The following is a 22,984-nucleotide window of genomic DNA, read 5'->3' as shown; positions in this document are numbered from 1 at the left end:
GGGGCCTAATTTTTTTTTTAATACATTTTGGTTCTCCATGGTTCTTAGACATACAGAATCTCATTTAACTTGGATTCCACTGCATATGTAATGAGTTTCTTTATCTGTTCCTTCTTCCATTGCTATGTTTACCTTGTTCTTTTAGTATTTACTAAGAAGTTGATTTGAATGTTAATAGCCCAGCAAAGAGTTAACTGGAAGTTTAATATTATGTTAATAAATCTGTATTTGGGAAAAGGTTTTCTGTGTTAATGTGTGTAGGAAGGGAGCAGAGGTGTAGCCAGAAAATCCTAATAGGGGTGTCCAGTCAATAACAAACGAACATTGAGGGGTGGCCGAAAGGCACCAGAACCTCAGGGTCAATCTACACTGTTCCAAGAGGAACAAGCACAACATTCATATTTTCTAAATAAAGACAAACTATACTTTCCTGCAGCCTTTGCTACAAATAGATGCATATATTTAAACATCTATGCTGTGTAAATAAAAGGTATACTGTAGGTCAAAATTCTTTCAGGTTTGAGTTCCAGGGTAAACATATTTCAATTGTTATTACCTACTTTTATAAATAATCATTCTGCAAAAAAATGATATTTAAATCTACTAATATCCACATTTAATTAATTTTTATGTTATTATTAAAGTAGTTATTTATCTATGATTTCACTTAAGACTCCTAGATGACTTGCAGAGGCACATCATTTTATCTTTACCCCAAATAATTCTAAATTTAGTTCTGAAAAGAGCATGAATTCTGTATCTATCACCTTTAATATTTATATATTGATGTGCACAAATAACCACAGTGTTTCTGCTGTCAATTAATTGTTAATATATGAAAAATTGATTAACTATTAATCTTTAAAAACAACGATTAACAATTTATTAACAGTCCTCTGCAGGTGATTCATGGGCATCAGCTGACCCTACCTGGTTTAACTTTTTTTCTCAATTCTTTTCATGTTAACTTCAATCAGATCAACATGATTTTAGACTTTACGATTATCTGATACTGGCCGTGGACAAGACACTGGTTGGATGTTTGGATTGTCTAACAGTAAAGAAGCTGCAGAGAGGCGTTTTATACTACAACCCTGCTTCCTGGTCTGCATGTTGGACTGTCAAGGTTTTGGAAGATTAATAGATCTGGTCAGATTCCTAGAAAGAAAAGCTGCACATTCAACATGGGATGGATGCCGTCTCTCTCAATCACACCAGATTTCTCCCAAAAAGTCTGTCAACGATCAGCCTAGCCTACATTGTTTTCAGGACAACAGTGGCATTCACAAAAAAAATGTTTTCTGCACTTAAACCATCCCTTATCGAGCAGTGCACTGCCGTGCAGCACCCATGGAGGGCTAAGGTTATTTTTGAGAAGCAACATGCCAATTAGTGGGATTTACACCAGGGAAATTGCAGCGTTCCTAGAAAGTGTGTTGCTTTAAACAATTGGTCGGTTATTTTTTCTGTTTTAGAAATTAATCTCAACATTTGACCAAGTCGGTTTTATTTCATTAGAAATATACATAAATATCTCCCTATATTTATTTATTAGATACATATGAATTACAAACTAAATTATTGAAAAACTATTAAAATCTATTTGGGATCAATAACATTTTATTCATTTTCATTTCAATTCAAAATTACTAGCCTGCTGTCTTTTGCTGTTTTCAAGTGCTTGTTACTATTACGCTTAATAGTCTGAGTTTACTTCTGAAGAAGGCGTTTTGTTTGGAAGGCTTAAAGGTTTTAGAGCCCCCCAAAGAGAAGATACAGAGTTGAATAGATTCACAGGAAGTATGACAAAGTATTCATTTTGCTCAGGTAATGGTTTATTGTACAGAATCTTTAAACATTCGATCACATTTTAATATGTCAGCATAATAGCAAAGCCTATGATAGTAAATCACATGCTCTTAAGACACAGCAGTAGTTTCCTGTCAATGTCCAGATTATGCATTGAGAATGTCAGACATAGTGTTTATGTAGCAGTTACCCAGGTTAGTTTCTGCAAATAAAACAGAAGTGGTGTTTTTCAAACCATTTCACTCGATTAAGCCAGCAATTAGGCACTTTCTCTATAAAAAGGTTGAATTAAGATCATACTTCTATTACTGTTGCAGGAATGTAGCTACTGCTGCATCACCCCTTACCTTTCACCAGGAGAGTGTTCACTTTAAAGCAAATGGATATCATTCAGGGGAGCAGAAGCGTCCAGCAAAGAGAATGCTCATGGTGGGGTTATGGCGGATGAAGAAAAGGAAGGGATGATTTGCACAAAAAAATGGAGTTTCTCTAGAACAAAGATTTATTGCAGTACCAGAAACAATAGCAGCCTCTGTTCCCTCCTCGTTGACCTCCACAAAAGCCTTGTGGAAGACTTCAGAGAGAAAAAGCTCCTTGTTGCCAGACATACCTGTACCAGAGCAGACAGAAACATTAAATGACTACCATATTAGTTGATGTGTGCGTAGAGCCAAAATATGTGTTACTTTTTTTAAACTGCACACTCGGAGCTGATGCTTTTTATGGGAATATGAGTAGTAAAGCAGAACCATAAAAAAAACTGCATCTTTCCCACGTGTTCCCTAATTAGCATCTCAGTTGTCACTGTTGGGAAAGTTACTTTAAAAAAGTTGCTAGTTATAGATACTTATGCCACCAATAATGTAACTCAGTAACAGTGAATGCTCAGTGAAAGTAACTCGTTACTAGCCAAATTAAGCATGCAGTTACTTTTCCATGTTTTGAAATGTTAAACAATTTAGGTTTAATTTTGTAATATGAGGATTTTTTTTATTTATTTATAAATAAATCAAAGTATTAAATAAAAGGTCTACCCATCAGAAAACATTGACAACTAATTTGCACTAGATTAAAATAAAGATAACATGTTTTAGAATTTTATATTTTTGGGTATAAAGAGGTATTAAAGCTGAAAAATAACAAAAGTAATATAAATATTACAACAGAATAAAAAAGGGGTTACACTTTTCCAGAAAGAAAACACTATCAGGACTTTATGATCTCAGGATTTAAAAATATAAACCATGCAAGTAAAATCATTAACCCTGAGAATGTGTCATGATTAAAGGCAGCCAGTAGTCAGTCAGTGTTAAGAAAGATCTGCAGAGTTTCAATAAAAGACAAGAGTGAGACTTAAGTGTCATGATGTGTTCTGCCCAAACAATTGTCTGTTTTTAAAGCCAATTTATACCTAAAGACCGTTTACCTCACCTTCATGCCAGCTCATGTAACTGCACTGTGGCCTCCCAGTGCAAGTCTTAATTAACCATAAATATGATATGAAACAAGAATTTGGACAAAAATTTGACAACAGTGGCAAATTTTCAGAGGTGACCAATGTGCAAAGGAGGTTTGCCGGAAACAAACGGGCACCAAAGTGGTTCAGGGTGAACCTATAATGATCAAAATGAACATACTTCTATATTGTAGCAATAAATCACTGAAGATGGAGCAGAGTTTCATGAGGCCGTTGCTAATAAAACTATGCACATATTTATACTTCGGTGCCGTTTAAAGGAATTTATTGTTATGCACAGTATAAACATTAAATGGGTTGAGCAGTTGATCTTTATCACTGATTACATAGAAGACTCCTAAAGGACTGCAGAGACAAACTCTACCCCACAAAACATTAAAAAATTATATAAAACAGCAACAATCATATATTAATCCTCATTAATTATGATATAGTTGTAAATTATTAATTGCTGTATTTCTTTTTGTAACTTTTAGGTTAATATAGTTCATAAAATGTCAAAGTAGGCACATGGATGGTTGTAAAAATAACCCGTTATCTTTATATTTGTGAGTAAAAGATAACAGTTAAACACATTCTGGTTTTGTTATTTAGTTTATTTCGAAATTAGATTTGTTTTGGGGAGTGCCTTGTTTGACAGGCCTCATCTTGTTTCCTTTAAACGTGGAACTGATTTAACATTAGAATATTTAGTTGCTACACTCTAACGTAAAATGAAACGCTTATATTAGAGTGGTGAAATATGAAAAGTCAGTTTGAATACTCTCCTCTGCCATTTCCCTTTCAGAGCAGGTATGCACAGGACCGCACCATCAGAATTGAAGGAGGGGTTTAGTCTTATGTGTTGGATTCAGGAAAAATAACTTTTCAAATAAATAGAAATTGAGCCTGCACAGGAAAGAGGTTCAAGCAGCTTCTGCAGGAGCGGAAGGAAAAGCCCAACTCAACTTCAAGCTTTCCTCCTCCGAATCCCCTCCTGCAGCTGTCTTTTATGAACAGTGCATAGCACATGATTACAAAACAGTATTTGTTCTGACAGAACAATTGATCAGTTCATAAAGACAAGATGCTCCATCAGAATGACAAGGCAAGATGGTCTCCTGACTGCACAGATGTTTCAAAAGCACGCATTAATTTTATAATCATCATTGATTAAACCTGACATTATGTATGTTGTCTTCTATATGAAGTTTTGAGTATTTGATGGGATTGAATTGAAAATTTCTGTTTTGTCTTGATTAGTACATGTAAATGTATCTCTTCACTAGCTGCTCATTTAGAACAAATACTCTTGTTTCCGTTATTTATTATAAAGGTTTCTTCCAATTTAGTTCCATCTGTATCTAAGAAGCTTGTCTGTCATTGTGCTGTGGTTGGTGTGGTTTGGTTGATGTGCTGCAGTAACAAAAATTGAAGAAGTTTCAGCTTAAACTCTTGTAAGTCTGTTCCTTTAAACTGTTTTGGGTCCCTCCTCCAAGACTGATTGACCTCCTGACTAGCATGTAGCAAGTGGTGTCAGAAGTTATGGTTTGAAACTACATGCTGAATGATGGCATGGTGTGGAAAAAGGAAGTACTCAGTGGTAGTACTTGAGTACAAGTATTGATATTCATAGTCAAATATTACTCAACTAGAAGTAAAAGTTACTCAGTCAAAAATCTAAGTTATTGAAGTACTCACTTTTGAAAATACTTTCAAACGTATAAATAAGTTTCTGTAATATCAGAATATTTATGTATATTTTTTTAGAGTAATTCTAAAAAAACTTTAACTTTCAGAAACGATCTGAAGTATTAATGCATACAACCAGTCTGCTACAAATGCTGCACCACCTGTAAAGACCTTTAGCATAATAATGCCACAAAAATAATGCCTATTTTGATAATTATTTCTTATTTAAAAACAAACAGAAAAAGATAGAAGGTGTTTCTTTATTCTTCTCACGATTTCATGATGGAGAGGTTTAAGGTTGAATTGGTTACCACAAAGAAACTACAACTCTGCTTTAGGAACTCATCCAACTGAACAACTTGGCCGCATGACAATAACCAACACCTTATTAGAATTTTCAAACTACAAATAGTTTTATGGATTTGTGGAATTTCATGCAAATCTCTAAAACAGTGGTGTTCAAATTTGCTCCCAAGGGCTGTTAGTATCTTGCCAGTTGAAATTGAATTCAAGCGAGAAAAACAGCAACAGCGGATTATAAAGATAAGCTGAGGCAAATGGTAACAAATAACAGCTTCCTCAAAACATAGTTGAGTAAAAAGTACAATACTTGACTTTGAAATGTAGTGAAGTGAAAGTTATAAGAACGTCCCAAAAAATTACAAAGTACAAAGTACCGTAATTTTCGGACTATAAGCCATGACTTTTTCCCAATTTTCGACCATTTTTTGATTTTGCGGCTTCTATAACAATGCGGTTTATCTATGGACTTTTTCAGCTAACGGCCACTAGGGTAATACGCTACCTAAATCTATGGATTTTACCATCCACCATGTTGACGTCACATTTGCTTCAACACACAAGTAGCCGCGCGCGCAGGAATGCAGAAGCAGACTCCGAGAAAGACGGACATTGCGAGCGCAAGACAGTTTGTGTGACACCTTCATTATGGAAAACAAACGTTGAAATGCATATGATGCAGCTTTTAAGTTAAAGGCAGTCAATTTGGCAGTAAACCAAGGAAATAGAACCGCTGCACGTAACCTTGGAATCAACGAGTCAATGGTGAGACGTTGGAGACGCCAGCAGGAAGAATTGTCTCAATTCAATTGTGTTGAAATGTTAATAAATAGGAGCTTTCCTGATAATCCTCTCTGTGCACGAACCATATGGTAATTAAACATAAAAAACCTGCGGCTTATACTCAGAAAATTACGGTAAAGATACTTTGAAAAAGTACTTAAGTACCGTAATCCAGTAAATGTACTTCTTTTTTTTTCACTTTCCACCACTGCCCTTATAAGATCATAAGATGTGTGAATAAGGTCATCTATGACCTCTACACACCAGATAAGCAGCAGATGTTTCCATGGGAACCATTTGAGGGAGCGTCACTGTCCTTCAACCAAGTAGGTCCAACTATTGAAACATCTAAGCCTTAGCTCTTTATTTGTGAAGCAGAAGAGGACAGTGTACAGGAGTTCCCAGGAAAAAAAAACAAATCCATGACAGTGGATCTGTAAGAACTCCAGCCTGGTCAGCGATAGATACTCAGTGACTGACACAGACCTTTTCACACAAACAAAAGGTTTCACTACATTGCTTGAGCATAAATATCTCCTTGAGGATGATGCTACACCGCACTGAAGGTTTTATCGGATCCTTTAATGTCTGCTCCCTAAAGTCAAACCAGAGGTGGAGCTGATGTTGGAGCTGGACATGTCTCACAGGGGAAATTAGTTTTAATTTGAATGTGTGATTATGTAAATATTTTTGATTGTGCATGATTTCTCTTTTTTTTTTTTTTTTATTGCATGCCAAAAAAAAAATTTAAAATTAAAAACAATCCACTGGACTTTGCTTCCAAGTTTGAGACTTTTCGCTTCCCATCCAGGAAGCTTTTTCAATTCAAAAGGTCAGGAACAGCGTTAAGTTCAAGGTTTTAAACGGTAGCCCAACAAAGCCTTGTTTTTGTTTTGAAAACATACAAATTGGAACAGATGAAGCAACATGGTTAGAGATTTGCATGATTTTACTGTTTTAATCCACTGTGGACTCTAAGGACAATTAACTTGATGATGGCCACCTGTGGAGTTGTGGGTGTGCCTGGAAGCAGCCTATCAGCTGTCTTACAGACCTGCCAAGAGAAGCGGGCAGAAAACCTTAAGGGTGAAGAACTCACTACAGGAGGGAGGGGAACAGCACATTGCAGCCAGGCGTGGTGAGAGGACGGACAGTGGCTCTGCACGATTGTCTCTCCTTTGCGCTCAAGGCATGCTGAAGTTACACTGCTTTATACTCATTGAGAAATGAATAACAAATGTTAGACGTGAGTTTCTCGATCTTCTGGGCCATATGCTCTAATTATCCCATTTAAGTTAAGTAACCTGGGAATTCTGCATCTGATGAGCGTATGAATTATATTGAACACAGGTAAATTAGTGCAATCGATCAACAGTTCACTCGTTCAGCATATTACATAGACTGGCTATTATAGTATGAAAATTATATATTCAGAATTCTGAAACTTGTAATTAGAGAAACTTATTTTTTTTCTCACCAGATAAGTCACACTTTGTCTCATCAAAAGCGTCCTCCATGCCCATACTGATCAGGGTTTTCCTCATGTCATAATTCTGCTCTATCTTGAATCGAGGGAGACGCACCTCAACGTATTGGCGTTCCATCTTGTCAGGATGAGTCCACTCCATGAATTTCTCATAGGTGAGAAGTTTCTCCAGCTTGATGGAAAACAAAAACAGTTGTGAACACACATCTGATAATCAGACAAAAGCTAATAGAAAAGCTAACCTTTCTTTCATTGGATTAGCTTTTTCGATAACCTTTAAAACTCTTTGCTGGCTGGTTAACTTTAGTTATACTGAATTTGCATATTTTAATTCAATATCATTTACATAATCAAAATATAAAAGCTAGATGCTTTTAGATATGACAGAACCTTTTTATTTAAGTCACCTTTATGTAGAGCTTCTCTCTATCTACTTGCATTGAGAGGGATTTATACAAAGTTCAAACATATTAGTTTTTAATAAACCATTTTAATATAAGCAAATTCAGTAAAAGCTGCCAAAGAAGTTGTTAGTTCAGATTTCATGATTTAAAAAAAGATTAATTTCAATTAAAAAAAAGGTGGATTGAATATATAGCCATACCATTAACATTCACATAAACAAAATATGAACATCCCTAGATGTGGCTCTGTTGAGGTTCCGAAGCTCTTCAATAAACATGTGCCAAGAGGTTCATTTCCCCAAACCTCTTCTAAATATTTTTCAAATTAAAAAGTTTTTGTATTTTTCAAATACAAAAGTTGTAGTTTACAGCCAAACAGACTAAAAAAACAACAGCAAAAAGCCTCCAACTGACAAAAAACTGTAGTATTTTTTACACAACAATTTGCCACAATCAGTCAATATTGAGGTAGAAGCTTTTTAAACGGAGCTTCAAACATGTTTCATTTAGACACATCGGCCAGCAGCATGTGACATGCCAGACACACAAGCCTAAACGCAGTCTGGACACCATTGCATATGTCTGTGCTACATGCATTAAGGAGGTACTGTGCATTACTATTTTATGCACCATTAGGAAAAGTGATATCTGATAAGAATGATAGTAGGTTTTTCACTTAATGACTCACTTAATGATTCTCAAACTGATTATTAGTTCAAGATGTAGATATTAGGGCTAACTGTGTAGCTGTTAGCCATGAGGGGCACTAAACCTGTAACTTCCATTTTAAGTGCAGCTTAAAGCAACTCGAGGAGATTCTGATAGAAACTAAACAGTCTGATAGAAGACCAGTTTAGACCAGCAGATTGAGAAGATAAAGATTTTTATGGCAGAGTGGAAAAGGGAAAAACAAATAAATGCCCAGCCCTGCATCTGGCTTCCAGCATAAAGTAACTTTGGTGTTTTTAAGATACTGGGCATAAAGTGATTAGATAATCTTGAAAAATGCCTTTAAAAATCAATTAACTATGCTGAATAAAGCAACTTAACACTAAAATATGACGCAGCAGGAATACAAACATCAAGCACCATGTGCAGGTGATGGTGTGAATCTCTGTATAAGGACAGAGATATAGTGGCAGTTGTCTTATCTGCTTTCATTTCAAAGCTCCATTTAGGTTAATCCAACAAGGGTTGTAAGCTCTACCCACCGATGAATATCAATAATCAAATGTCTCACTATAAATATTGAGTTTCATCAATCTGTTAGACTGAGTCTTACCTTCTCCAGACCCGTTGTATCATCTTCTATTTTATCAGGCAAAAAAATGAGCATGCTCATCTCCTTCCCTTTGTAAGGCTTCTCTAGGATCTAGATTCAAGCAGATGGTTTCAGACAATAAAGAAATATACATACTAGGATTACAGCCAGGCTTTAACTCACAGTAATTAATTTAAAACTGATTTAACGTGTTTAATTACCTGACATCTACCTTCAGGAATGGAGGTGATTGGAAGATAATGATCCTTCCACATCATCTGTACAGGTTTTGTTTCAGTCTAAAGAAAAAGATGAACAGCAAAATAAATGCAGTGTAATAATGTTTTATTGAGTAACAGAGAAGCATCCCAAACACTGTCTTTATAAAGTAATTACAGGATAATTATGCACTCATGTTAATGTTTGAAACATGGCTCCTATTTGAAAAAACAAGGTATAAAGTTAGAATTTTCTGGATTTCCTGTCTTACTTGGCCTCAGCCACATGAAAGCAGTTTAGCAGCTAGCCTCCTCCAAATCCATCTATAAGCCGTTTTTTCTCAATCCTGGTGCCTTAACTGTTCAGTCAGTGGTTAAAATTAGAAATCAATGTATCTGATCATTGATTTCCCTCTCTTGTGTGTTTTAATATTTCTTATAAGCCTACATGAAAAACTACTAATATATGTTGTTATATAGTAAATTTCTTTCACCATTTCAACATGATTATTATGGTAGCCTATACCATTATTAACTTTATAATTGTATGAGTTCTAAGCATGAAAGAAAGGCCTTTAATAGACTAGCGCTGTGTTGAAAGGGTTAGAGAAATTGCTGATAAAGGAGCAAAAGTGTTATCCATGAAGACAGGCTGTGAAAGTAGCTCCAAACATCTTTCTTTACAATGGCGTGCCCATATTTACATTTTTCCAAGGAATAACCTGCAACAGCATAACCTCTTTTCTAGGGATGAGATGTACCTCTGTGGACCGCTGGGTCCCACAATTCAGCACTACAGAGAACAGAGCCATGCGTTGACCGTTTTTCAGATAAGCTGTGTGGGTCTCAGATTTTCTCCTGGAGGTATGTTCCTGTTTGCAGTAGGACATGCTGAAATTTTAGTAAAATAAATTTGTCGCTGCACCATCAGAATTGTGTATTTGGCATCAAAAGGAAGGACACAAATCTTAATAACCCTCCCCAGCCACTAAAGACTGAACTTTATAAAGGAAGAATTCCACAGTATTGCACAAAACATGATTTAAGCCACATTTTACAAAAAAACTTTAGAACAGTTGGACAACTTTTTCCTTTGTATTCCTAACAGGATTCCCTAATGCAATGGGTGCACTGGAACAAACAAACTTTAAAATATTTCCCCTCCGGAGCACATGAGGGTTATTTTGTTGACAGAAAATCTGAGCATTCGGGTAAAAGTAAGCGATTGTTAGGCTTGTCTAATACATACATTTATTATAGGAATTATATTATCTGTGATTCTGACTGCATCTTCAGCAACATGGAAGCAAACCGGCTTGGGTCAGTCCTCGGTCCCAAATCCGAGGACTGAGCCCTCCCCTTTGTTTAAGTTAAGGGCCAGTTTTCCAGATTGATAACATTTTTAACGCTAAATGCCATTCATTATGTACCCAGGTTTTTACCCTGAGTCGCCCCGCATTAAAACCACATACCTACACACAACAGAGACCCAGATTGCTTTGTTAAAAAGATATATTTAAATCTTACCACTCTACATGCAAAAAATGTTTGCAGCCACTCCATGTTTATTAGTGGCATGTTAATAATCTATTATTCTAAAGTCCCAATAGTGATACTAACAGACATTTGCAAATATGGAACAACTTTAAGCTGCATAAGTTCATTTAGCTTCATTACCTACACCCAGGGTCCAAGATTAACTTTTGAATCAGCGGCCAACTGGAACATAAAATTATTTGCAAGCCATGCATACTTTTATCTGCCACACAGAAAAAAAAAAAAAAAGTATAATTTGCTCATATAATTTTAAGTAACACTTTATTTCACTGTGGCATTATGCTAAATGCAAACAACGTTACAATAAAAGTTAATGTAGTTTTATTAAATTAAGTTGTAATTCAGAATTTTATTAAATTTCATTCAAAACAGTGCATATCCAAAATACTTCTATTTGATAAAGGGGAGATATATAAAACCATTAAAAAAAAACTTTTTAAAATTTTTTATATGGTTCAGAAATAAAAGCGTAGCCTTTCTTCTAATGGCATGGTCAGTGCAAAACAATATTTTCATCTTTGTGTGTTTGTGTTGATAGTTATTAGCGCACTCAAACAGTGACTGTGGCATGGGCTGCTTATATTGAGCTTGAGACAAGGACATCCTGCAAATCTTGCATTTGCTGCACTTGAGTCACAGATGCTCTCCAGTTTCATAGATTGACAGCCAGTAACAAATTATTAACATTACTATTTTAATTAGGAAAATTAAATCTAAGTGTGTTCTGATTGCCTGATCCTGAGCCTTTCTGCCTTTGGACCTCTAAGCCTGCCCGTTCCCGTTCTGACTTGTCTCCAGACTCCTGCTGGATTCTGCCCGTTTACAGAACCTGGAACTGATTCCTGACACCTCCCTGGATTTCCCTTCGGTACCTCTTCGGATCTCTGATCTTCTGGCCCGGTCTCCAGAGCACATCCCCAACACTGGCTTTGGCATTAACCCGCCAAATGAAAAATTTTGCATTGGGCGAGTAGTGAGTGTTAATTTTGGACCCTGGCTATACCTGACCTAACAAAGCCTCACCCTATGAGCCTGGCTTGGCCTTTGGACGAAGCCAGGATGTATTCATGATGTCAAGACAAACCCGACTTTATAATTTATCCTGGAATTTCTTAATTCAGCTTTTGTGAAATAGGCCAACAACTGCAGCTGAACTTTCAGGATATTTGTGCATTCAAAAACAACCAAGAACTAATTTTCTACCACTCTAGTTTAAACAGTTAAAGGCTGAATCAATCAAGAGACTTTCAGCCGATCAAGTTGCAATACTGAGGTTTAAAGGAATAGTACACCCAAAACATGATTAGCCTTCATTTTCTACTCACCCCCATGCTGAACAACACTCTGGAGTACTTTTTTGATATCTCAAATGCATCTGGAGATCTGGGAGGCTTCTTGCTGTCTGCTGACATTCAAATAATGGAGGTCTATTATGCCCGAGACAGAAAGGTCCATAAAAGTCCACAAAAACGTGTCAATATTCCTCCATACTGCTCGTCCAATGTATTCCAAGTGTCCTGAGTGGGTAGCATCCAGAATTTACTCAAAACGAAGTCATTTAGAATGTTTTTAGAGCATAAACAGTAGTGTATACCGTAGGATTTCCTGAAAGCGCGCACATGCGCGTTCACGACGCTACGGAAGCCGGCAGACCAAACCAGCGCATTCAGCTCGGCAAAGAACTCATGCTCTTCCTCAACACTGAAGTCCTCAGACATTTTTCTTTCGTTGTTTCTTTCTTTGCACAGGTAAACAGCACATTTCTTCTTCTACGCTTGCATTATTGGCAGAGCAGACGCTGAATGCGCACTTTCATCTGGTTTGGTCTGCCGGCTTCCGTAGCGTCGTGATCGCGCAGGTGCGCGCTTTGAGGAAATCCTATACACTACTGTTTATGCTCTAAAAACATTCTAAATGACTTCGTTTCAAGTAAATTCTGGATGCTACCCACTCAGGACACTTGGAATACATTGGACGAGCAGTATGGAGGAATATTGACACGTTTTTTGTGGACTTTTATGGACCTTTCTGTCTCGGGCACCATAGACCTCCATTATTTGAATGTCAGCAGACTGCAAGAAGCCTCCCAGATCTCCAGATGCATTTGAGATATCAAAAAAGTACTCCAGAGTGTTGTTCAGCATGGGGGTGAGTAGAAAATGAAGGCTAATCATGTTTTGGGTGTACTATTCCTTTAAGGAATATCCTTAGCAACCATGAAAGGGTTTTAACAGGAACTGTACCAGACTGAAAATTTGTAGAACTAAACCTTCATGAGACATAGAATCAACCTAGTTTACAGAGTTAACTGAGTTCATCATCTGTATTTCTGTCTTCATTTTTACCTTGTTGATTTTGAATTCGGACTCTTGAGTGTCCCATAGCTTAAACGGTTCATCCCAGGTGCCTTTAAAGTAGATGGCATTTAACAGGATCATCCTGGTCATGTTGCTCACAGTGCTTGGAGGCAGAATGTCCTTGATTAAACCTGGTGACAAAATGGATCAGATGAGAACAAACACAAGAGACTACAGCTTTTAAAAAACATAACCTTAATGCTGTAAATACACTGGGCATGTGACCTAGAAAAAGAAAAATTTAAACCAGATGCTGCAAAGTATACTCCATAGCACACTTTAATTGATCACTTTAAAAAATTTCGCCTCTAACATGGACAAGTTATTAAATTACATGCCAATGTATTGTAGTGTGTTGGGGCAGCAGAGGCTAGTTTTCCCAGAATGCACTGGGCAGCATGTTCAGTTTTAGAAGCTGCCAGTTAATGTTATCAATCTTCTCCAGGTTATTACAGTAAGTTACATGTTTTATTTGTTACTGTTCTTACGTCTGTTGTATCATTAGTTGCTGTTATAATCTGAAGTACTTGTTGTCCCACCATGCGTCTGGAAGATATGTCCATTAATGACCTTTCCTGGTTGTACAGTGAGTGTGGGTTTGGTTCAACAAAAGAGGACGCCTTCGAGAGTCGTGCAGGCATGGAAGCTACCGCTAAACTGAAGTCATCTCTGGATAGTTATTGCTATAGCAACCCATTACTGCTAAAGTGTTGTGATTCATTTCAGTTCCAAGACAATTCAATCTAATGTACATAAAAAAACAAAGTATAATGCAGTGGCATAAAGGCATCACAGATGGCAAAAGAAAATGAAAAGGACATATTGAAATAGAGGATAACCTATGCAAAGAGAATGATGGGAAAAAAAATTCTTTTAAAAGATAAAGAAGATAAAATTATTAAGAAAATGGGATGAAAGTTACATCTTATAATATTTAGATAGCACATTCAAAGACACTCTAAACAAATGTTTTTATTTTATTTTGATTTAAAGCAACTGAGGGTTTCAGAGCTTTTCTTGTTTTCTGGGAGTTTATTTCAGATTAGTGAAGAATAGCAACCAAAATGTGTTTCTTTACATTTGGTTCTGTTTGAGGTATGGAAAATAGACAATAATTTAATTTAATTGATCTCTTATTGGAGACATTTACTTCAGCATTTAACTCATCTCCTTTGGGGAGCAGTGGGCTGCCATTGTGCGGCGCCCGCGGAGCAGTGTGGTGTTAAGGTTTCTGCTCAGAGACCCAGAGCGGAGGCTGTGGGGGTCAAACTGGGTACTTGCAACCTTTTTAGAGATCATTAGTTGAAGCGGCTGGTTATTAGCCCCCTTTCCTTTCCATTGTCACTCAGAGACTTAGGGTTTTTAAAAGCCTGGGTAGTGTTTACATACATTATTTGTCTTAGTGGGGCTTTTTTTTTTGGGATGTTTAACCCTCTATAGAGACTTTATGAACTTTTGAGAGGGGTTGGTGAACAGCTGCAATGCTTAATAACAGCATTGGCGGCAACAATCACCTTTAAATGTTTTTTTTTTTTTTACCTTACGCTTGTCATAAAATCAATTTTAAGATTTTTAGGACAAACAAGTACTCCTCAAAATGTAAGCTCTATAATAGAAATAGAATACATTCATACAAACTGTATTTGCATGTAAACCTTGTTTACTAGAGTATAAATATTTATCTGTGTGTATAAATGCATGTTTTATTTTGACCATTTTATGCTGACAAGGCTGCAATAGAGATCATGAGTTGACTGTTGGCTTGTGGGAATCCTTCCACCATGGAATCCATTGTATATAGCTTCAACTTAATATAAATATATGCCAATGTAGGTAAGATCTTTTGATAAAGAAAAATGTTCTCCTTGTGCTATAGATGTGAGATTTATTTAAAAAAAAAAAAAAAAGTGTATACATTTTTTAAGATATATTAAATGAATCATATCATTAAAAATCAACTTTGGCCCGATTCAAGTTGATAAAAATATAAAATGTCAAATAAACTTTTAAAGTTTAGGAATCTACTTATAGCTAAATGGTACTTCAGGTAAATGGAAAACCATTTTTATTATTATTGCCACCCACTGGACTGAAGGTGTAGTGCAGTTTCTCTCAGGCTGATTGTCACAGGGCTTCCAGAGTAATGAGAAACCACACTGATGAATTACTCAGGATTCCTAATATCCAGGTGATATAAAACTGGGGGCTTCAAATCTCAGGGCTTGCTTTCCCCTTTTCCCCTGGCATAACTTTTGCTCTTGAATCGGTTTGAGGGCTCATGTCATTCAGCGTTGGTGCTTGGTTACAAGGAAAAGACCGTTTTGACCAGTTGTAATACAGGATGTGGAAGTTATGCTAAATGGGAAGATAAAATGGTAAACTATAGAGGGAAATTTAAGATCAATTGTGGCAACTTATTTCTAACAAACCAGGGCCAAACAATGCAGTATTTATTTATTTTTTTGTAAAAGGATTGAGGCAGACAGACTTAACTGCAGTTCTGGCCACTAAAAGAAAAACTGCCACTCCATCCCCACGGTTGCACTATGCGTTCTTGATAGAATGAAAAGCACTTATATCTAGATCTTCCAGGCCTATGAATGTAAAAAAAATAGTAGTCTTGGTAACGCCTTTTATGCTGCTGTTCCTATGTCATGCTCTCAATCCTATAAACATGGCACATATCTCAGTATATCTTGCTTCATCTTCTGGAAATTATCTTATAAAAATGAAATCTCCAGTTTCTCCTTTGCTTCTTCCTTGTTGCCCATGTGCATTTACTCCTGAACTCATATTTGATATTGAGAGGTCTTAAGAAATTTCCCCTTAGACATCTGAATTTTTCTGGATGAAAACTATTTGTGTTTGTGTGCAGTATATTGTGCAACATTGTGCAGCTGTTCACCACACAATGTAGTATCAAACCTGCAATATTGATCATTATGTGATGGAACTCTTAAGTTTTGAAAACCAGTCAACAGTTTTAACATCTTGTCACATGAACCAGGCATTAGTGTGCATGATCCACCTCGTGTCTGCTCTTCTACCCAGCTGTTGATCTTGATCCTGGCTTCCTCACTCCTGTTTCTGAAGTCCACAGACTCCAGCTCTAAGTTGAAGTAAGTCCTGGTTTGGGTTAAAAACTCCTAAAAGGAAAAAACAGTTGTTATAAGACAAACTTTTCAGTCTCCATACATGTTTTACACACTAAAACATAAAACCTCTGATTTACCTTTCTACCAATACTAATTATTGGCTTACTAAATACAACAAAATACCTTGCAAAGATTTATATCATACTGTATGTAAAGGACCTTGAGGTAAAACATTTGTGAATTAGTCCTTTATGAAAAAAACCTGGTTGAAATGTTTGTGCTTTATTTTATTTTATAAAGGTGAATCTTGCTTTATAAACAACTTGAAGCAATGTTTCCCTTTTTTCTTTTGGAAAACAAAAATACTTTCTGTCATGAGCTTGGCACTGATGACTGGATTATTGGTTCATTCCTTCCACCTGCCTATCTCCGCCCAGTCTTCATTACCTTTCATTAGATCCACCTGTTCCAACTTCATCAATGCCAGATTATTCGAGCCATAGGTGAGAGTTCTCTAGCGTACCAGGTCTGTTACTTTGATTACCCGATCCTGACTAGTTTCTGCTCCCAGACCTCTGAGCCTGCTTGACCCTGTTCTGATCTGTTTACCTGACCAGTCTTCAGACTCTTTGGACTGCTGGATTCTGCATGTTTAAGACCTTGGATCTCTCTCTCGACCCCAGCTTTGATTTCCCTACGGTACCTCTTCGGATCTCTGATCTTCTGTCTTTGACTTCTGCTTCCTCTTCGACACTGGTCTTGGTTTCTCCTTCTGAAAACTCCTGCTTTTCCTCGTCTGCTGGCATCTACTCGTCTGCTGGCTCTGAGCCCCTATGGCTTCTGCTCCATGAACTCTCTGGGCAGTGTCCGCTGCGGGCCGTGGAAAATCATCCGGCTGGATTCCACTCCTTCCTCTGGGCTCAGATTGAACTTTATACCCAGGTTAGTGACTCACGCACTCGTTATGGTCCTCCATCAGAGTTACTTGGTCACTAACCTGTGTTTTTCCCTCTACAGAGGTTCAGGCCATTTAGCCCTAGCTGCTGACCCACAGACTTTCCAAGCAGTCCATAAACACTATAAATCCTTGAGTCTGTCTGCCTGATTTCTGGCTCTAACGTTCTGAGTCCATACACTTTCTATGAAAGTATAAGTTAACTAAGTAACTTTTACTTATTATCAATATTCATCAATATATTTTTTACGTTTACCTAATTAACATGCTACACTGATAGCCTTTCTTGTAATTAAGCTCTTATCTGTCATGTTCCATCCGCATAATAAATCTGATACCTCCTCATACTGCCAGATTAAGGCTAATGTCCACAATTATAATGGTTTTATTTAACAGACTAGACTCTCCCAAGGTTTAAAGAACAGCTGCTATATTAATTCGTTATTTTTCAGGCATTTTAAAACACAGCTTTGGTAATTTTGGTGTTGCAAGTAAACAGGTTAAGATTCCACATATTAGCTCATGCTGATGCATGTTCACACTCCCTCACCTGCAGAAAGCTGTAGGACTTCTCTCCATACAGTCTGTTGGCAACATTGAGAGCGAATGCAGCTCCTGGCTGGTTGAGCACACTCACCAGTTTGGCAAACAGAGTGTAAACTTCGCCCTGACAATCCTGGGTTTTCAAGCACTGTAGACACACAAGACTGGAGCTTTTACAAGGAGACAAACATACATTTTCCCTGCAGATGCTCTAAAGCATATGTCAATAAAAAAGCCAGTGGGTACAAAGAAGTTAAACTGCTAATGTAATGGGAGTAAAGGTATGAAACACCAGCAGTGTGCTCTTTGTTATATGAAATGTTTCCTAGCTGCAGCCATCCCTATTACAGACATTATTCAGAAGTGGCACAAGTTTGACTTCAACACCCCTGCTCTAAACATCTAGATCATGCAGACTGGGAGATCTAAGGAAACAAAGTTATAGAATGTTTTAGTGAAGTTAATAAATGATTAACTCACCTCTGATATCTGAGTGGCTGTATCACCTCTAGCTCCCATCATCACCATAGCCATAACTGCAGAGATGCTGAAAGGAGAGAAGAAGATATTTGCAGTGTTGTTGTCTTCACTCAGGTTTCTGAGCAGATCCAGACAGAAGCTGGTGTTTGCCTTGGATAGAGGGCTGAGGGAAGCCATGTATTCTGATAAGAGTAGACAAAGAAACATTTATTCTTAAGTTACACCAATCAGCAGGAACATTCAAACAGCCTAACAGTAATACAGTAACAGTAAGGACTTTGTTTAATGTTAAAATATTTACATCTATAATAGAGATTCATAGAATGCATCTTCTGTGCATTATTAATCAGTTTCACACACAATTTTGGCTTTATAAATGGACATTAAGAACCTGTAAGAACCACTCTCAGACATTGTGACACTAGAATAAAGTTTACTTTAAAGATTCCCAAACTTTTCAGCTGCTGACAGAAAAAAATAGAACCAAAGTTGACTCAGAAATAGTTGAGTATACAAATATTTCTGCAAAATCACTAAATCATTGTTGTAACAATTCTTACAAGCAGCACTGATAACCAGAGTGGTTGTTTTTTTACATTTCCAAGCATTTTAACATTAATATTTATTTGAAACCAAGAGGGACTTTGACCCCAACTTTGGGAATTAATGCTTTACGTGATTTTTTACTAGTTATAGTATATCACCAACTGTAATTGTTAACTTGCTTCAATTAAATACTCAAAAATACAAATTGTATTTTACAGTGCTGCACATCTGGATTACTTTATGTGAGACACAAGAGCGTTTCAAGTCTCAAGTGTGAGGGATGTGGTCGGTCCATGGTTGTCACAAAGCCAGTTAAATGTTTCATACATTAATACATTTATCATACTTGTGCAATCTGGTTTCTTTCATATATACAGTATTTTTACAGTATTCACTTTTGTGCCATAGATATTTTTCCCTCCATGACTCTCCTCCCTCGTTGTGACCAAAATCCTTTTTTTTTATGTGGAGAGCAATTGTGAGCACAAACTCTGTGCAGAAAAAAAAAACTAAATTGGGTTTATTCCAACAAAAAACTAATGAGTAATGTCACAGAGGTAGCAACCTTTAAAATAAATGTTAACTAGCTTAACATATTGATGCAGTATATTGGCCTGTTGTCATCATTTAACTAACTAGTCTAATTTGCAAACAATGTTGGGCAACTTTTAAAGATTGTTTGGAAAAACTGCTACGTTTTTTGCTCCTTGTTGCTGGTTTGTTAAACATCCTGATGTTCAAAATTTTCATCTTCTACCTCTGTACCACACAAATTAATGCACTTTGACTGAGACAGATAATGAAAAGTTATTGAAAGCTACAAAGCAAAGTGCCATTACTTTATCTGTTTTCTCTCCTCCTGAACTAGAAGATTCTCTGGGCCCTTTAGTGAGGGGAGGCCCCAAAAGGTGTTTAATACATGTCAAGTACGTATTGATATCATGTGATTACTCAATGATGTTGTCGCTTATTTCCCAATGGCTGTTGAGTATTACAGTAGAGTATGGCAGGCCATTTTGACATTTATTAGCTTGACTAACTACTGTATGTAATCCAGATGTCTCAAATGCATTTCTTCCTAGTTAAAATGAACATTTCACATATTTGAAACGTAATTCTTACTAGTAAAATTTATGTCACGTTTCTGAATCATGTGAATTGGGCTTTCAGATCTCTATAATAGAGTTACTGCTATTCATAAAGATAGATATCAAATTTCAGATATAAAAAATGAATATAACATTACAGATATCCAGAAATCCAATTCTTGACATCAAAAGTATATTTCGGCTAGTAGAAATGTCATTACAGATATCAACTACTTATTTTATGACTAGTTAAATTAGAATTCCAGATCTCAATTTTAAACAAGTCTATCCAAAATGCAGTTTTAGATATTTGCAAAAGAATAATGAGACTCCGTTTTAACATAAAATAGGCAGAATGTCAGATCCAATTTCTATTACAGATAGTATTAAAGCATTTTAACCAGTCACAATAACAATATTCCTAATCAGAATTGTATTATAGATATCACTAATTTCATTTCTACCAGTAGAAATTTAATTTAAATTTTTTTAAATTGTACTGGTAAGAACTACATTTCAGATATCTACAAATCTTTACTTATTTTAAGTAGCCGTTTTAACATACATTTGCTTGACAAGATTTGCATTTCAGATATTTTTAATAGTATTCCTCCTATCTAAAATGACAATTTCAGATATCTGAAATCTAATTCTGACTTAAAAATAAATATGTCTAAATGTCTAAAAAGGAATTTCAGATCTCTGTAATCCAGTTGCTACTGGTCATAATTTTTATTTTCATCATCATTGAGGAAGGGAGCTATAAGCTTGAACAAAGTTTTAATATAGTAATTGAAAAAAGTGTAACAACAAAATCTAACTTGCCGCTTTTAGGGAAGCTCTCTTCATCCACACTCCTGTTGGCAGTGGTGTCTGCCTCTGATGTTTTATTCGTGAAGAGTCCACAACAGTTCATTACCTCTGGATGTTCAACCAAACCTAAATCAGAACTGCCAGATAACAGACACAACTTGTTCTTATAAAGGCTTTACTTTAACATCCCCCCAAAGGGAAGGCTCTAAGAAAAGGGGCGGATCTTCTGACACATCCTCTGTGGATGTGAATACAGAGGGCTCCACTGCTTATTTACAACAGGAATGGAAGAGGAAGGAAGAAAAACTGAAACATTAAAAAATAATTATTTTTCAGAATTAGCATCAGACCGAATCAGACACACTTTAATAATCCAACTACATATCTGAATGTTGATTTCTCTATGTGACAGATTAAACATTAAATTGGCTTCTCTGTATATAAGCTGGATCTGTCTTGTGAAGTGTACTCAGATGTCACTTCACGAACTGTTGCTGTATAAATCTAATGGATCTGAATAATTTATTACTGACATAAGCTCATAAAATCCCAAAGAGATTATAGTAGTACATCCATTGTGTTTAAAAGGGTTCAATCTACACTGTTTGTTGAAAATTACATATTCTAGGATATTTACTGTTTTTGAAATTGTCAAAAATGTTAACCCTTTTACATAAAATATTCTAGATGAACAAAAAAACACATCTTTATATGGTATGAGGCTGTATGAATAACTGTTGATTTCTGTAGTTGGTTACATACCTTTTTTAATCAGATAGGCCCCACCATCAAGGCAATACTCCCAGGGGTTTCAGGTTGTATATATAGCCAGTAAATTACTGTCCCCTCAAGGTAATAAATGAATGGCCTAACACACACTCAAAATCAAGTTTCTCAATCCTCGTGGGGACACTCCATTGGCTTCCATTGACTTCTAACCCATTTCTACAGTCTAGCCGTGACCCTTACCCTGCACCTAACCATTACAGGTTCATACCTAAACCTGACCCCAACCTAAACTAAATTCACACCTTAGGCCTAAACCTAAAATTGATTTAAAAAAATTTGATCTCACAGTGGAGAAATGTTGTCATTACATCAGCTCAAATAGTCAAAGAAGAAAAGTGTGCCAAAAGGAAGAAAAAATGTCCACATATGACAGCTTTTTTTATAGTAGGATAAAAATAAAAATAAAAACAACCTAACCCTAAAAAAAAATGTACACATAGGGAACAGGCATTGGTCCCCACAAGGAGCAATTGGTCTCTACAGTCTGCTATTACTCCAGAAAATGGTCCCCACAATATGTAAAACACAAACACCCCACAAATTCTCAGCTTGCTCTATGTAGTGAAGATCATGTGTCGAGACCCATTGACTTCCATTCTTTTTCATCACTTTCTATGTTTACCTTAATGTTGACAAAAACCCTCAACCTAACCATTACCTGTGTATACCCAACCCTAACCTAATTCACACCTAAGTAGCTTGTGAGGACTGGCTAAAATGCCCTCTGTATAAATGTCCTAATTTCAAACACTGAAACTGGTCCTCACTCTTATTCTAAAACAGGAGCAAACACACACAATTAGGTAACTATTATAATGATAAACACTAACTAACCCAAATGAATAAGTAAATAACTACTCATAAATACTATACCAAGTTTCTGAAATTCATAAATTTTACCATTTTGCAGTCACCATAACAACCTCCGACTTTGCCAATGCCTTACATATCACACTTTCAACAGCTTCTCAAAATAGTATACATAGTATATAGTAAACTATAGTAGTATACTACTTGCCCTGACTATTGTTGTTATTTGATTCTGTTTTCATTGTTGTCTTAGCCAAAGTATGTATTACTTTCATCATGAATAATACAAAGTATTCTGTATTTACTATAAGTGAAAGTTAAATCATGAATAATACAAAGTATTCTGTATTTACTATAAGTGAAAGTTAAACTATGTCACTGATGGTTTGTAGTTCTCCAAATGATTTTTTTTTCACAACTTTAGTGTGATATGTATGTTTTAATTTTGGGGTTCCCCCTGCTCTCGACTTAACACCCTCAATACTCAGCAATATGTTCTCCACAGATAAATTGAATGTCAGTGCCTCTTTCGCATTTTCTAT

General features: G+C 36.2%; 1 protein-coding gene across 3 annotated transcripts; it reads right to left on the bottom strand.

Annotated features, from left to right (window-relative positions):
* Window positions 1–1,768: 1,768 nt before the first annotated feature.
* LOC107084915 (leukocyte elastase inhibitor-like) lies at window positions 1,769–20,989 on the bottom strand. Of its 3 annotated transcripts, none has more exons than XM_015374976.1 (9): window positions 20,856–20,989; window positions 18,397–18,578; window positions 17,924–18,064; window positions 16,352–16,469; window positions 13,312–13,454; window positions 9,413–9,490; window positions 9,213–9,302; window positions 7,518–7,698; window positions 1,769–2,419 (listed from the first exon to the last, which is right to left on the bottom strand). In XM_015374976.1, exons 1-9 carry the CDS (start codon window positions 20,944–20,946, stop codon window positions 2,196–2,198), a joined length of 1,248 nt encoding a protein of 415 aa, XP_015230462.1. In that variant the 5' UTR covers window positions 20,947–20,989; the 3' UTR covers window positions 1,769–2,195. The 3 variants fall into 3 exon arrangements, with proteins under 3 accessions (XP_015230462.1, XP_015230464.1, XP_015230463.1); XM_015374978.1 differs by lacking the exon at window positions 1,769–2,419 and adding an exon at window positions 7,140–7,255; XM_015374977.1 differs by lacking the exon at window positions 1,769–2,419 and adding an exon at window positions 7,200–7,248.
* Between the last annotated feature and the right edge of the window lie 1,995 nt (window positions 20,990–22,984).

This window comes from Cyprinodon variegatus, unplaced genomic scaffold (assembly GCF_000732505.1).
Source record: "Cyprinodon variegatus isolate N-32 unplaced genomic scaffold, C_variegatus-1.0 Scaffold111, whole genome shotgun sequence".
Lineage (NCBI taxonomy): Eukaryota > Metazoa > Chordata > Actinopteri > Cyprinodontiformes > Cyprinodontidae > Cyprinodon > Cyprinodon variegatus.
Note: the sequence above shows the minus strand (reverse complement) of the source record. Positions and strands in the feature narration are given on the sequence as shown.

What these genes read in the sequence shown, in the direction of transcription:
- LOC107084915 (XM_015374976.1), bottom strand. Translation starts at nt 20,946, where the DNA reads ATGAACTGTTGTGGACTCTTCACGAATAAAACATCAGAGGCAGACACC. An exon ending in GGTAGAAGAGCAGACACGAG is followed by an intron (nt 13,455 to 16,351) that starts GTGGATCATGCA and finishes TTTTGTCACCAG; the next exon opens with GTTTAATCAAGGACATTCTG. An exon ending in CCGAATTCAAAATCAACAAG is followed by an intron (nt 9,491 to 13,311) that starts GTAAAAATGAAG and finishes CTTTTTCTTTAG; the next exon opens with ACTGAAACAAAACCTGTACA.